Raw genomic sequence first — 17,180 nt, 5'->3', positions numbered from 1 at the left:
AGATGACTAAGGGCCCCTTCCCCAAGCTTGTCCCTCATCTCAAGCATAGGGAATGGGGGTTCCCCAGAACCCCTCAGAAAACTTGATGTGGGTGTCATATATGGAGACCCAGTGCCCCAGTTACCTGATGGCCACTTGGAAAATCCAAAAAGCGAAAGCTGGGCCAGCTAGCTTCTCTGCTAAGAAGGGGGGCTGTGCTGGGCAGCCTGTACCCCTGATCTTTGCCAGGCCCAGGATGTGTGAGTTACCCACACACCCAATGTGAGGCATTCGCATGGGAGAACCACGTGAAGTCATCTCAAGTCTCATCCAGCCAGGATACCAGAAGGGGCACAGAGTGCAAAGTCTCACCAAGAAAGAGGAAGGAGACATGAGCTCGCTCTGTTCAGGGAACAGTAGGTGATGTTCTCCAGGACTAGAGGGGAGGCAAGCCCACTCCGGGGAAGGAGAGGGGTCCCAACTTCAAACCAAGCTGTCATTTTAATCATGACTGTCCAGAGGTCAGATGAGTCATGGGACCCCTGAGTTTTCATGCTGGGACAGGGGGGAATTAGCCCCCTCTGTGTTTTCTCACCGTGCCATGGTGCAGAGCACTTTCCTGCTGCCCAGCAGCCACAGGACCAGGTGCTAAGTACTCAGAGCTACACTTCAAGGGCAGAGGGAAGCAGAGAAGAGTGTGGTTATTTTTGCCTCCCCCCAAGAGGACAGTCACATTCTTATGTTCAGGCCCTTAACATTTCGAGCTACAGATCCCCTTTTCCAGGTGTTTACTGAAGAGAATCACTTGGCTATCCTACTGGTGCCCCAATTCAGTATATTCAAAACCAAATTAATCATTTCTACTCCTCCCAGAGGAGGTCGCACTTGCTTTTCCAGAATGTCCCTTGTCAGCCAGTGCCGTCATCAACCTCTCAATGCACCCAGGCTCAAAATTTTGTCCATCCGTCTACAACCAAGTAGTTTTCAAGTCCTAAGGAACCACCCACCCATGTTCTGCCGGTCATTACAGCTCTGGCTCCCCCAGATGGCACACTGAGGCTTCTTTCCACGTGGCAGACCCACAGGCAGCGCTCAAGTTCCCCGCAGCAGTGAAGCCTTCTGAGTCCGTAAGAGTTTCCGTCTCATTTCATGCTGATGCCCAAGTATGTAGATGTCTGGCTGCAGACTTCTTACCTGGTTCAGAAGGCTCCTGGACACTTGGAACTTGGGTGTCAGTTGGAGAGCTGTTGGAGAAACTCTGTTGTGTTTCTGAACATCTTCTCAGGTTACAGAACTCCCATCTGACGCTCGGATCAGTGGTGTAGCACCAAGGGCCTTTATCACCATCTGGATTCCTACAGTAGTTCATTGTCAGGTCGCTGTAAACACCACAACATAGGTCATGAAAAGCAGGAGAATCTCCAGGGGCACCCCAGCACCCTCAGAATTGCCACAACAAAGTGGTAACAAGTGATTTGACATATTTCCATTGAAGACACCAAAGGTACTACTTGTTATTAGAATGCCACGGTGCCGATGGCCCTCAACTTCTAAACAACTGGGTAAATTCAAAAAATAGATTATAACTTTCATTTTAAGTCAAAAGTAATACATGCTTCATATAAAAACTGGGATAATATATAAATGTGTGAAAGAAAGTATCGGAATGTCCTCCTTCTCTTGGAACGTTAAATATATTCCCCAGGGATAACCAACATGGATTTTGAAGTGTATTTTTTAGATTTTTTCTAGGCATGTACAATTATTTCTCTATGTCTGTCTATCTCTCTGCATATGAGTACTTATGTAAGTTGGAACCAAAACGTATTTCCCTAAGGAAGAAATCGCATTTGAGATGAAGACGATGCCAGGCCAGCCCTCTTAGTGTATTTACTCACAGAGTAGCTAAAATGCTATACACTTACAATGAGAAAATCATGAAAAAGAATATTACTATAAATATGCTATTAGGTAGGTCAAGTGGGTTCAGGGTTTGAAGGACCTATGGAAGCTGGCCCAGAAAACTGGCTTACAGCTGGGGTGTTGTTTCTATAGGATGCATTCTGGGGGAAATGAGGAGGAGCTCTCACACACACCCCTACAGCCCCCACCCTCCTCACCCCCACACCCGCCCCTCACTGCTGCTGGTCACTCAGGGGCTGGAGCATGAGGATGAGACTAAAGAACAGCGGGATGGAAGAGATGAAGGGATGTCTGGGCAGACTGGTGGACCTGAGGTTGCTGAGGGCTTGTGGGGGAGTCAGAAACAACCGAGGAAGAGACACGGCTGATGCGGAGCCTGGAATACTGGGCGATCCATCCTCTGGGGCCTCCCCCGAACACTGTCCCAGCCTCTCAGAATTCTCAGCCTTGGAATCCCTTTCAGAATTTAGACTCAGAAGCTGTGGCTAGCTGAGAAAATTTGAAATGTATTATGTATTATGGGAATCCAATACAGTATCTGTAGATAAATAAAGTGACACAGCCTCAGGCCCGGGCCCACAATTTGAGGAGGCCAGTTGGCAGATCTCTGAGCCACTGGATGTGCTAAAAGGTTATCATATGAAACAAGCCCCGGCTCTTTTTATTAAATTGAGGTATATTTGACATAGAGTGAAATGAACAAATCTTAAAGGTGGTTTGATAAGTTTTGAGTAACACACATGCCTGTATAAACCACTCTCCTGTCATGATTTAGACCACTGCCATCCCCCCAAGAAAGCTCCCATGGGTCACTGCTCAACCAATCTCTGCCAGCCCCCAGAGGCAAATGCTATTGATTTCTTTCACCATAAACTAGTTTTGTCTCTTCTAGAACCTCTGACGGATGGCCTCATACAGTATGTACTCTTCTTTTGCCTGGCTTCTTTCTTTATTTTTTTTCCTCCCCAAAGGCCCAGTACCTAGCTGTAAATCCTAGTTGTAAGTCCTTCTAGTTCTATGTGAGCCACCACCACGGCACGGCAACTGACAGATGGGTGGTGTGGTTCCACAACTGGGAAGAGAACCCAGGCTGCTGAAACAGTGAGAGCACCAAACTAGGCCATCAGGGCTCGCTCTGGTTTCTTTCTTTAATATAACATTTGTGTGCTTTGTCCTCGTGTTTTGAGAGTATCAGTAAATCGTTCCTTTTTATTGCTGAATAGTACCTATCCCACTGTATGAATATACCATCAATTATCGATTCATTTTCTTATTGATGAGCATTGAAGAGGTTTCCAGTTTGGGGCTATTATGAATAAAGTTGCTATGAATATTCTGGTAGATCTTTTTGTGGACTTATGTTTTCATTTCTCTTGAGTAAATAGTCAGGAATAGAATAAAGGTTTGTAGGGTAGATGCACATTTAACTTTCTAAGAAACCATCAGACTGATTTCCAAAGTGGTGGTACCATTTTGCTAAGATATTGAACATTTTTTTGGCACTTAATGGCCATTTGGATATCTTCCCCTGTGGAATGTCTATTGACATTTTTATTAAGTTGTTTTTCTTCTTACTAGTGAGTGGGAGAAATATTTATATATTCTGGATATAAGCCATTTGTCAGATATATTGATTGAGAATATTTTTCTCCCAATCTGTGATTTATCTATTTTCTTAACAATGATTTTTGGTGAGTAGAAGTTTTCATTTTGTTAAAATCTAAATAATACATTTTTTCTTTTATACTGCTTTTTAGGTCCTGTCTAAAAATTTTTTGCCTTCTCCAAGGTTGTGAAAATCTTCTCTTAATGTTCTTTCCTAGAAGCTTTATATTTCAGCTTTAGTTTTAGCTTCTACTTTTAGGTCTAAGAGTTTTCTCAAATTAATTTGTGCTAGGAGATAAGAGTCAGGGTTTTGGGGTTTTTTGTGGGGGTTTTTTTCTGTATGGATATCCAGTTGTTCCAGAACCAGTTCAGAAAACATTTCCTTTTCCCATTAAATTGTTTTGCCATCTATATTGAAAATCAGTTGACATATATATGAGGGTTTGTTTCTGGACTTTTTTCTCTATTTGTAGACCTTTTACCAGTGCCACTGCCTTGACTACTGCGCTTTTAGAACAAGCCTTTGAGTCAGAATGTGTAAGTCTTCCAACTTTGTTCTTCTTTTATAGATTGTTCTGGTGAGTCTAGGTCCTTCCCGTATACATTGTGTCTCTTTTTCCAAAAAAAAAGAAAAAAATGGCTGCAGGAATTTTTCTTGGATATAGATTGGATCCAAAGATTAATTCGGTGAGAAATGGTATTGAGTCTTTTAATTCATAAACGTAGCATATGTTTATTTAGATCTTTTCAATTTTTCTCAGCAAAATTTTATAGTTTGCAGCATACAGTTCTTATTATACATATTTTGTCAAATTTATCACTAACTATTTTGTTTTTGGTACTATCGTCAATGATATTGTCTTTAAATTTTAATTTTCCAATTGGTCACTGCTGGTGTATAGAAATACAATTTTTGTATGTTGACTTTGTATATACTTTTGTATCTGTTGACCTTGCAAAATTCACCTATTAATACTTAGGATTCTCTGCATTCATTAATCTAGTTTTCTGTGAATAAAGAAAGATTTACTTATTCCTTTCCAAACTTTAGGCCCTTTATTTCTTTTCCTTGTTCCTAATCTTATAGAGAAAGCATTAATCTTTCGCCATTAATACGATGAGAGTTGGGGGCTTTTTGCAGATGGCCTTGATCAAGTTGACGAAGTTCCCTTCTGTTCCTAGTTTGCTCAGACTTCTTATCATGGATGAGTGTTGAATTTTGTCTAATGTTTTTTCAACATCTTTTGATATAATCACACGATATATCACTTTTATTCTATTAACATGTTGATTTACGTTGATTGTTTTACAAATGTTAAACTAACCTTACATTCTTGGAGAGAAGCCCCATTTGTTTATCATGCTACATACTTTTCATAAATTCAATTTACTAATTTTTTGCTGCCTTTTTGTCTATATTCACAACAGATAATGTTCTGTAGTTTCTTGCAATATCCTTGTCTACTTTTTGCATCGCATTTTTTTAAGGCTCACAAACTGAGTTAAGTTTCCTCCTTTATTTTCTGCAAGAGATAGTAAAAGATTGGTATTATTTTCTCCTTAAATATTTGAGAAAATCTACCAGTGCATCCTAAGCCTGGAGTTTTCTCTGTGGGAAGTTTTTTTATTTAAAAAACATACTTTTTCTTTAATAGATATCAGACTACTTAAAAATTCTATTTATTCAGTGTCTAACTTACTTGTTTCTTTCCTCCCTTCCAAGGAATTATTCCATTTTATTTAAGTTGTTGAATTTATTAACATAAAGTTGTTCTTAATACTTTATTATCTTTTAATATCTGTAGGATTCTATAGTGATGGCTTCTCTTTTATTCCTGATGTTGACAATTGTGTTCTCTCCTTTATTCATGATGAGTTTAGCCAGAGATTTATCAATTATATTGATCTTTTCAAAGAACCAACTTTTTGTCTCATTGATTTACTCAATTGTCTATTTTCTTTACCATTGATTTTTATTATTTCCTCCTTTCTGCTTACTTTGGGTTGTATTTGCTTTTCATTTTCTAGATTCTTACGTTGTTATGTTAGATGGACAGTTCTCAAAATTTTGGGTCTCAGGAACCTTTTACACTCTTAAAAAGGATCAGGAACCTGAAGAGCTTTAGTTTTTGTGGTATATATTTTGTACACTTACTGTGTTAGAATTAAAACTGAGAATTTTTTAGCACACAAGAACACTCAATAACATATTTCATTAGTTGTCAGAAAGATGATGTCATTTCGCATTATCTAGTCTTTGGAAAACTCTACTGGACGCTTGTGAGAAAACAAAAGCGAAAGGGGAAAATAAAATATATATTTTCTAATTGAAAGAGTTTTAACCTCACAGACTCCCTGAAGGGTTCCCAGGAATCCATAAGTCTGCCCAGACCACACTTGGAGAACTTCTGGTTAAATCATTGACTTGTAAATGTGTCTATTTTCTAATAAGAACACTTAAAGCTATAAAACCCTAAAAACATTAGCTGCATCCCACAAGTTTTGATATACCATGTTTTTATTAATATTCAGATCAAAATATTTCTAAATGCATTTATAATTTTTTCTTTGACTTAGGTTATTTAGAAATGTGTTTTTTTAATTTCCAAATATTCGAGAATTTCCTAAATTTTTTTATTATTTATATCTCATTTAATTCTGCTGTAGTCAGAAACATCTCCATATTTTAATGCTTTTAAATTTATCAAGACTTGTTTTAAGTCCAAGCATACAGTAGACCTTGGTGAGTACTCCATGTGCACTTGAATGTGTATTCTGTAGCTGAGCATAGTGTTAAATTGCTTCATAATTTTCCTCTAAAACTTCTATATCCTTTCTGAATTTTTTGTCTACTTGTTCTACTATAATTTGTTTTGGGAGGATTTATGACTAAGAGAGAGAAGTGAGGAAATCTCCAACTATAATTGTGGACTTATCTACTTCTCTCTTTACTTCTGTCCCTTTTTGTTTCATATATCTGATGCTCTATTATTAGGGTGCAAAACATTCAGCATTGTTAACCCTTTTTACTTTAAAATGTCCTTTTTATCTCTGGTATTATTTCTTGTCCTGAAATCTACTTTGTCTGCAAATTAACGACTACACTAGCTTTCTTTTCATTAGCGTTTTCTTGGTCTATCATTTTCCATCTTTTGATTTTTCACCTATGTCTTCATATTTAAAGAGAATCTATTGTATGGAGATCATAATTGGGTTTGGGGTTTTATTCAACGCAACGTTCTCTGCCTTTTAATTGCAATATTTAGTCCTTTTACATTTAATATGCTTATTAATGTGGTTGGGTTTAAGTCTACCATCAGGCTATTTATTTTCTGTTTGCACCATACCTCTTTAATTCTTTTTTCCTCCTTTCCTCCTTTCTTTTGGATTAATTGAATATTGTTATTATCTACTCCTCTGAGTTTGAATTTTCAGCATTATTCTAGGATTTACAATATCCGTCTTTAATCTATCATATTCAATCATGTATCAATATTATGTAGTATCATGGATAACATAAGAAAATTACAACAGTATACTTACACCTCTCTCCTATATTATTTATGCTATTGTTTTAATAATTTTACTTTACATATATTAAAATAAGAATACATCATTATCATTTCACTTCAAGCAAAATCATCTTCTTAGGAAATGAGATAAATATAAATATTTTACATTTACATTTATATTTATCATTTCCAGCGTTCTTCAACACTTAATAGAGATTCAAGTTTCCATCTGATATTAGCTTACTTCTCCCTAAATACCTTTCTTTAACATTTTTTACTACTGGTAAAATATTCAAATGTTTTGGGGGGAAGAAGGAATATCTCTCTATTTAGCATTCATTTTCAAAGGATATTTTAGCTGAATATATAGTTCTAGTTTGATGGCTTTTTTAAAATTTTTATCATTTAAAAATGTCATTCCACTGTTTTCTGGTTTGCATAGTTTCTGATGAGAAGACATTAGTCAGTCTTATCACTGTTCTGCCCTGTAAATGTGTCCTTTTTCTATGGCTTCTTATAAGATTTTTCTCTTTGTCTTTGGCTTTAAGAATTTAACTATGATGCACCTAAGTAAATCATGCTGTTTTACTTTTTAAAAATTCTACTTAGGATGAAAAGCTTCTGGAGACGATGGCAGTGATGGTTGCACAACCACGTGAATATAGTTAATGCCGCTGAACTGTATGCTTAAAAATGGCTAAAATGGTAAAGCTTTTGTTATGCATATTTTACCACAATAAAAAAGCAAATTAATTTTTTAAAAATTCTATTTATAGTTCACTGAGCTTCTTGAATCTGTGAATTTATAATTTTCCTCAAATCTGGAAAAATTTCATCCATCATTGGTTTAAGCATGTTTTTCCATCCCAATATCTCTCTCTTCTCCTTCTTGGACTTGATTTAAATGTATGTTAGACCTTTTGATATTTTTCTATAGGCCTTTGAAGATCTGTTGATTGTTTTTTTCAGCCTTTTGCTTTTCCTTCATGCTGCAGTTTGCATTATTTTCAAGTTAACCTTTTCTTCTGTAATGTCTAACCTGATGGCTATCCAGTGAATTTTTCATTTAAGATAAATAATTTTTTAGTTCTTTCTTTTCCATTGGCCTCTTGTATAGTTTTCCTTTCTATTTAGATTATCCCTTTCTTTCTTTAATGTTCAGATTTTCCTTTAAATCCTTGAACACAATTATAATATCTTCTAAAAGTTTTGCGTGCTAATTCCATCATTTCTGGGTCTGTTTGTATTGACTGATTTCTCTCCTAGTTACGGATCCCATTAAACAATCTTTATATGTCTAGTAATTTTCAAATTTATGCCAGACATTGTAGATGTCACATTACTGAGTGACTTGATTTTGTTGTTTTCCTCTCAAGAGTGTTGAGTTTTCTTCTGGAAGGCAGTTAATTTACTTGGAGATCATTTTGACCCTTTTAGGATTGCTTTTAAGCATTGCTAGAGTGTTTCTAGAGTGGCCTTTATTCTAGGAATACATTAATCCTACTCCTGAAGTGTGACTTTTCTGGTCTCTACTGAGTACCCAACGTGTCCCATGACGTCTCTCTTCTTTGGCTTCTCAGAATCTCAAGTCCCTGGACAAGAATTTCCCAGTGCTAAGTGACTTCTGTAGTCTCCAGTTATCTCATCACTCCCTGTGGTTGTTCTTTCCCCAGTAGTTGTTCCTTGTCAGACTAACTGTGGAATCTCTCCCTGTCCATATGCAACTTTATATTCAGTCAAAGACTTAAGGACAACTCTATGCGTATTTCTGGAGCTCCTTCTCTGTACATATCTTTCTCATTATTACCCAGCCTACAAAATCCAGCTGCCTCAGTAATTCCAACTCCAGTCTCTGTCTCCTGCATTCAACAAGACTGCTGTGGTCTTCTCTGCCTCCGTCTCCTTGCACTGCAGTCCAGGAAGTGTCTCCAGGAAGAAAGCTAGGGTAACTCTGGGATGGATCTAATTTATTTCCCTTTCTAAAAGTCTCAGTCTTGTGCTGCCTGTTGTCCATTGTGTGGAAAGTTCTTCCATATGTTTTATAGCCATTTATGGGAGAAAGGCTGGTCTGGTCAGACCTGATCTTTTGTCTATCCACCTGCCCATTTTGCTTATCAGTATCTGTTTAGTTCCTGACTCTCATCTGCCTTCCTGCTTTTGCTCTTCATGGCACCTCATATCCCTTCAGACTACTAGTGCTCAGGACCTGACATGTACACATCAGGTGATATACACTGGGACTCAATGACAAACACAAACTGGACTTCGGGGACTGGAGGTTGGAATGTAAAAATTCCATAGTTGAAAGATGTCATTGATCTTCAACAGGTGTTATGGAATGGTACTGTTTCTAAGCTTTTGGTCATTTGTTTTCCTGAGCTTTCCAGGAGTGTGAACTTGACACCTCCATATATACCCCTTGCTCCCACAAAACTACTCAGGAAAGATAGCCAGCCTCTAACTTCTCTTCTTTCACAACTTTTGCTAAAAAGTAAGGTGCCTGAGATGTTTTGCCTCACATTCTGGAGCCAAGAGAAGTTTGGTCCTAAGAAGTTAACTTAAAAACATGGCCCTTCTAACAGAAATTTAAGTTGGCTGTTGTTCCTCTTTTTTTCATTTTTTTCTCCCCAAAGCCTCCCAGTACATAGTTGTGTATTCTAGTTGTGAGTGCTTCTGGTTGTGCTATGTGGGATGCCGCCTCATCATGGCCTGATGAGCAGTGCCATGTCCACATCCAGGATTTGAACCATCAAAACCCTAGGCTGCCAAAGCAGCGAACATGAACTTAACAATGTGGCTAGGGGGCCTGCCCCTGTTTCTCCTCTTATGGTTAAAAATCAAAGACATACGCATTTGGGTACTTTTCTGGAGTCTTCTGATGCCAGTGTGGTGTCATGGATGACCAAGATTGACATTTCTTTCCTGTGACAGTGATGGAGGATGTGCCTCGATAACTCTCTCCATTGCCCTGGTAGCAGTCTTGGACCACAGGAGTTTGTTCAGGTGGTTCTGAAATTAAAATAGAAGAAATCAGTGAATAATGACTAGAACAGAGAAATAAGCGAAGCAATTTACGACACAAACAGAACAGTAGTTTCTGGGAATTAACACTGTTCCCTTTTCCATATTGGCAAGTAGATGGACATGCAAAGAGAATAGATCCAGAATGAGCGAGGCTGAATCTTACAGTATTGGGCTAAGGAAGATGCATGCTAATTTAAAAAGAAAAGAGAGAGAGAGAGTGGCCAGTTCTCTTACGAAGGATACTGTAAGACAATTGCAAATGTATACCATAATGATTCCCCAGTCCTCCTCCAAAAAGGCTTTTTTCTAAAAAAAAGAAAAAGATAACATTCTAGAACTTTAATGGCCTAACTTTTTTGGTGAGTATTTCATTTAAAACTCAGGGGAAAATAAGCAAGTCAGAGTACTTATAATTGAAAATTGCATTCATGTGCAAGCTCTTTTTTATGGTTCTCCAGTGGGTGTTCATGCAATTGGGCAGGAGACCAAAGGTAGACACATTCAGGGGTGCAGGCTGCAGGTGGTGATTGACTGTCAGTGGGGGGAGACGTGAATCCCTTACATGTTTACCCAGACTCTTATACAAAGCCAAAGCCCTAAGCTGCTGGAGCTAGTCTAAGATTAGAGGTAGACCAGGAAGACAGAGACTGTCCATCTTCACCAAAAGCTTAGCATTAGTAAGAAGAAACAGCAGTATATCACTAGGGTCTAGTTAATAGCATAGAGTGTCCCCCTCTGTGATGCAGGTATGCAGTGACTGCTAAAAATTGGGAGTGGATTAGAAATACTGAGAAAACTCTTCAGCACCCCGGACCCTACTCCTAGCACAAGGTAACAGCAGCCCATCACCAGAGAAATTTGAAACCTGTGGTCCACTTAAGATAATAAAAGCAGTAACAATAAAACCAAAATTCAGTTCATCTGCTGACTATATGGATTCAATTACCCACACAACATACTGACAAAAGAAGAATCATGTCTATTTCAAAGTACAAACAATTCTTCTTCTTCTACAAAAAATGACCAGCATTTGATGAAAAATTACAAGACACACCAAAAAAGCCAGGGAGAGTGATAAGGCAATCAACAGAGCCAGACTCAAAGATGACTTGGAGCCAGACAAACAGAGATGCAGAGACTATCAGATTGAGGTTGTGAGAAAACTATGACTACTATGTTAAAGGATCTTGTAGCAAAGGTGAACAATATGCGTGGATAGATGAAGAATTTCAGCAGATGGGGAAACAAAAATAGAATAAAATGCAAATGCTAGAAATAAAAACCTTGACATCAGAGATGAAGAATTCCTTTGATGGGATGATCAGCAGATCAGACACAACTGAGGAAAGAATGAAGGAACTTGAAAGTAGATTAATAAACATGATCCAAACTGACACACAAAGAGAAAAAAAGAGTGGGGCAAAAAAGCAGAACAGGCATATAAGAGATTTGAAACAATATGAAATGGCCCAACCTTTGGGTAACTGGAGTCCAAAAAAGGAAAATAGAGAGATGAGAGTAGGGGAAAAGAAATATTTGGGCAGTAACGGCTGATAATTTTACAAAAGTAGTGAAAATCAACAATCCACAAAAATGAGAAGCTCAGAGAACTTCAATCAGGATAAATACCAACAAATAAACAAACAAACATGCAAACACATGTAGACACACCAAAATCAAACTGCCAAAAACCAAAGAGGAGACAAAGTCTTAAAGACAGGCAGAGGGGAAAACATATTAAATACAGAGAAACAAAAATAAGATTTCCAGTCATAAACTATTGAAAACAGAAACTAACCGTTAATATCTTTAAAGTAGTGATACTTTTAAAAGGTGATTCCTTTTAAAAGGAAAAAAATTATCAGCCCAGAATTATAAACCCAACAAAATTATTCTTTAAAACTGTGGGCAAAATAAAGATTTTTCCAGACATACAAAAGCTGAAACATTTCTTCACCAGCAGACCTGTACTACAAGAAATGTTAAAAGTTAACTTTTTTTTTACAGAAAGAATACGATACCAGATGGAAATATGAATCTACAGAAAGAAATGAAGAGTACTAGAAATGGCAAAAATAAATAAATAAATAAAAGTAAACATAAAGATTTTTTATATTTACAATCCACTTTAAAACATGACTAAATGGGGCAAAAATGGTATCAATGTATTGTGAGATTTATAACAATAAAAGTAAGCTCTTTGAGAACAATAAACAATATTTTGGAAGGGAGGAAATCGAAGTACAATGTTATAAGGTTCTTACATTATACATCAAGTAAAATAATATTATTTGAAGGTGGAATGTGATACGTTAAAGATGTATATTATAAACATTAGAAACATACTAAACACACTAAAAATTGGTTTAATAAGCAAATAGTGGTGACAAAAGACAATCAAAATAATAGTGCAAACAAAGGCAGAAAAAGGTGAAAAAAGGAACAAAATTCAAATAGGACAAATAGAAATAACTAGCTTGATAGTAGATTTAAATCCAACCACATTAATAATTATATTAAATGTAAATTGTCTAAACGTCTCAGTTAAAAGACTGGGAAAAATAGATAAATCATACAAACATTAGTGAAAATAGAACTGTAATGGCAGTATTCATATCCTCAAAAGGAGACTTTAGAATAAGGACTATTTCCAGAGATAAGGAGGGACATTACATCATGACAAAGGGGTTGTGTCTTCAAGAAGACATAATCTTAAGCGTCTATGTACCTAACTAAGAGCTCCAGAGCATATAAAGCAAACATAAAACCAAAAAGAAATAGAGGAATTCACAGCTCAAGTTGGAGACATCACCATTCATCTCTTAGTAATCAATAGAACAGGAGATAGAAAACTAGTGAAGATTCGAAATAGTCACCAGAATGACCGTATCGGAGCCATAAAACAAACTTCAATGAATCTAAAACAGTTGAAAGCATAGAGCATGTTCTCTGACCAGAACAGAATTAAAGTACGATCAAAGCTTCTGTATACGGTGGTGTCACTGGGGTAGAAAAAAACAGAGAGCACTGGGGCCCTCAGCAAGCTCTCATTCCCCTTACCTGAAGCATCCGTAATTTCTGTGGGTACTGGTGAGGACGTACAGGACGGTATGTTGCAGTATTCCCACCTCGTTTCACTGCTGGTTGTATAGCACCACGGAGCCGTTTCTCCATCAGGGTTACGACAGTAGTTTTCATCCAAATTTCTGAAAAAGAAGTGGTTGTGAGTGTAGCTTTCCAAAAAGGCTGAGTAAATAACAAAGCGCTCGCATGCTGGTCAATGGTGATACTGGATACGTATCCAAGTAGTTCTCTAGAATTACACAAACTGAATAACACGTGGAATTCTATAGGATTCTATAGAATTATGGCACAGATGCTTCTCTTGGGTAAAGGGTTGAAATAGATTCCTTGGCTCTGTAGAATCAAGCGCAATAGGTCTTTTATTACGTGTTGGGCACTGTGCTATATGCTGAAAACCCAATGGGTATTTTCCACACTCTTCCTGCTTCAAAAAGGATACATGCTAGCCATGGAATTTCAGTTTACAGCCTTGGAATTTAAGTGTTCTCAAACATTACTGTGCATTTAGTAGAAACCTTATCAAAACATATGCCTGGGACCCACTCTTTGTTTCTGGTTCAGTAGATCTGAGTAGGGTTCAAGAATTTGCACTTCTAACAAATTGCTGCCGATGCTGATGCCGCTAGTCTGGGGAAACCACACTTGGAGAATCAATGTAAAAGGAAACTCAGCACTAAATTTCCCTTCCCCTGCTTATGACTTGATCAGTTATGACTTGATCAGATATGACTTGATCAGTTTTCATTCCAGAATACTTTAACTCAAGATTCCTATAGTAACAAAAACTAAGGTGAAATCAATGGGATTTCACATTCCATAGCAGCAGACGGGGAAGGAGACCAGAGTGGGACTTACTTGCAAGGAAAGTTGTCCGGGGTCCTGTTGTGTTTGTGAGGGGTCTGCTCACTCCAGCGCTGACAGGTAAGCCCAGATTGGGTGACGGACACTCTCCCTCGATAGTTTTCACCTCTTCCCTTCAAACACTGATATGTTGGACCAGAAGATGGTGGGGGTGTTGCTTGAATGGGGAAAATAAACTACAATGAATTTTTTAAGAAAGAGTCACAGATAGATGATGGGGGGACGGATACACGGATCATCAGACTGTCTTCTGCTCATCCTGTCTCGGACTTTGGCTCTTGAAAATTGTTTCTTATTTCCAGAAGAATCTAAGTCTGAGTAGAATCTACATCTGCAGTCCATCTCAGGAGGAACCCCTCCAGGGACAAGAGCCATAGAGTAGATGCTTCTTTCTATATTCTCTTTGCTCAGGTCGTCATACACAGTAAAAATCAACCTGGGCCACCCTCCACCCTGAATCCTCACATATACCAACGATCCAATTTGCATTGTGAAGAATAGATTATTCACCAAGGAAACACAACTGAAGGACACGCGATAGTCCGTAAAGCCAAACAACAGAGAGAGTCCATGGAAAGAAGGCCAGAAATGTCCCCAAACAAAAGGCTGCACATCCAGGAATCAAGAAATTCATGGGAAGGAAAAAAGAAGATCACAAAAGAGATACCAGTGTTCATAAAGGAGGAGAGTCTCTGAGGAACTTCAGGGTCTTGAAGGATGATGGTCAGAGCAAAGAAGAGGAAGCTGGCTCTCAAGGCTCGCTGGGTCCTTTTCAACGTTTGATGACTGTCTTTGTCTAAACACTTAGTCCCTTGCTTCAAATTCTCATAGGAGGAAAATACTATAAAATCGTTTCTTCCAAGTCATTCCTGCTAGGTCTGCCATTTCACCTCCTCCCCGTGAACACTCTTCTCCCACGGCTCCCTCACAAGTTGGACACCCTGAGAAACTGGGTGTCCAGACACCTCTCTGTTTACAAAGCAACAATTAGAAAGAACTCTGGCTCTTCATGAAATTGACTTGTCAGAAAGCATGGATCTGACTTCCCTTTAGTGCTAGGAAAAAGTAGAATATCACAGAGACCTCCCAAGAGACCGCATTCAACTGAACTCAGAGGAGGCAGAAGTCTTTGCTAGGGGAAAAAAAAAAAAGATAAATGGATGCTCTGATCAATTACCTCCAGTGACCAATAAATGATTTTAAAAGAGCAATCCCTTCCCACAGGTGTCAGGCACTTTTAAGGCACAGCACTCAGGCACTGACACATGGTTTTTTCTTGATTCCAAGGGCAGAACAGGTAAAGATCCCTGAGGACTGGGTATGAGCCATACTTACAACAGCGCGGGATGTCACAGAATTCCCAGCGTTTGTCGGGATCCATGGTGAAACACCACGGGCGGGGCTCCCCATCAGGGTTACGACAGTAATTCATCCTCAGGTTCTTGTTCGGAAATCTGAACAGGCAAGAAGAGTTGTAATAGCACCCAACATTTACATTCACGGATGAGCATCATTTCAGATGAGCAAACCTGGAGCGCCTGTTGTGTGCTCGGCACAGGCAGGCACCCAGGGAAGTGACTGGATCAAGGCTGTCCTCAAAGAGATGACAATGTCATAAATAAAGTGAGCTCAGTATTCTAAGGAGTGTGTTTCTAACAGTTTACACGTGCAAAAGTCGCAGAACAAGATGAGTAACTTTATTGTTTTGGCCATCGGGAAAATTGGTATTGGAAAACTCCAGTTATTTAGCTGCAAATAATAGCAATTTTTAAAACACAAGGTACTCACTGACTAGAGATCGTCATCTAGTACACAGTATAATCAAGATGTTGGTATCTTCGTAGCTTAAAGGAATGGACCTTCTGGTCTACCAGGTTCTGGTCCTGCCAGCTTTTAAGCTTATAGAAACTGAGAGGGATAAGCTGTGTTTCTGTGAGCACATGGCCGAATAGTACAGGCCAGTGAGCCCCTCAGGAGGGACCTCGTGGCTAAGAGCGTGAGATGCGTGCAAGCCTTGTGGCCCTCTGCACTTATTTCACATCCCTGTCTAAGGTGGTAAGTGCTTCGTCAGGATGGACAGAGCAACCAGCAGTGGCTTAAGCAATCCTCTTCTGATTTCCTAAAAGTGCATTGACCCAGTTCTGTGCCTAAGGTCCTTACCGTATTTCTTCTTCGAAGAAAAATGGTAACGGCTGTGTTCTAAGCTAGCTATTTGGAATAGCTAGGAGGTAAAGAAAATCAGAGGAGCTGTTTTCACAGTGAAATCTGTGGCTTAGTCCCATTTTTTAGAAGTTTTTATAAAACCCATTTTCATCCTTCGGTCACCATAGAACGAAAAAAAGACCAGACGCAGCTACAGAAATGGAAGGTGTTTTCCAGTACAATTAATGTGAAATAGAAACCCCAGAAAAACCCTACTTTAGGAATCATCATTATTTTCCAGATCAGGGACTCTTATTCCTATTTTAAATTCATGATCCCCTGTGAAAATCTGGTGGAGGTCAGGAATCCTCGCCCCAGAAAAAATGCGTTGATATAAATACACATAAAACGTTGAGGAACTCACAAAACCCCTATAGCCCCTCCATAGATCACAGGTTAGGAAGCCTTGAGTCTCACTGGCATGAAGGAAAAGGAAAGGAATAAAGAGAAGAGGGAAATATTTGGAAAATCCAGAAGTGAGATGTGTCCGTATTTCTCAAATCTTAATGTGCCTCCGAATAAGCTAGGAATCTGGTTATAATGCCAGAGGCTCTGAGATTCAGCATTTCTAACAAACTCTCAGATGGTATCACTCTTTCATGGACCACATTTGGAGTAGCAAGTATGTATACTTCACCTGCAGTCATGTGGGAAGACGCAAACTCGGAAATTCAAAAACATCAGGTGTGTTCACTTCTTGAGGGATGCTAAAATGTCTAAATAAAATGAAGTGCCCCAGAGAGCCGCAGAGTCGGGAGCATCTCGTTTCTTTCCCAGTGAGACTTACTTGGAAGGAATGTATCCATGAGCATGTGGGCTCTGAGAGGCCCAGGGCTGGCATTCAAGTCCAGACATGGTCTTGGAAATTTTGCCCTCATAATTTTCTCCGCTGCAATGCATACATTCATCTGGCAGAACAGAGAAGAAGGAAAGAAACGAAGAATAAAATGGAAATGGCTGAAGCAAAAAAGGGTAAAAACTAGAAGCCCA

General features: G+C 38.7%; 1 protein-coding gene across 2 annotated transcripts in view; it reads right to left on the bottom strand.

Annotated features, from left to right (window-relative positions):
* PLG (plasminogen) overlaps positions 1-17,180 on the bottom strand; it is a 45,821-nt gene that overhangs the window by 16,036 nt on the left and 12,605 nt on the right. The window contains exons 6-12 of one of the 2 annotated variants that reach the window (XM_044761505.2): positions 16,978-17,098; positions 15,324-15,442; positions 13,983-14,145; positions 13,104-13,249; positions 10,311-10,349; positions 9,869-10,028; positions 1,174-1,358 (exon numbers count right to left, since the gene is read on the bottom strand). In XM_044761505.2, the coding sequence (XP_044617440.1) occupies positions 1,174-1,358; positions 9,869-10,028; positions 10,311-10,349; positions 13,104-13,249; positions 13,983-14,145; positions 15,324-15,442; positions 16,978-17,098 (933 nt within the window). The remainder of the gene's footprint in view (positions 1-1,173; positions 1,359-9,868; positions 10,029-10,310; positions 10,350-13,103; positions 13,250-13,982; positions 14,146-15,323; positions 15,443-16,977; positions 17,099-17,180) is intronic. The other variant, XM_014858362.3, reaches the window with a different exon arrangement.

The sequence above is a fragment of the Equus asinus genome, chromosome 1, assembly GCF_041296235.1.
Source record: "Equus asinus isolate D_3611 breed Donkey chromosome 1, EquAss-T2T_v2, whole genome shotgun sequence".
In the NCBI taxonomy this organism is placed as follows: Eukaryota; Metazoa; Chordata; class Mammalia; order Perissodactyla; family Equidae; genus Equus; species Equus asinus.
The sequence above is the reverse complement of the archived record's forward strand: the minus strand, read 5'-3'. Positions and strand labels throughout refer to the sequence as shown.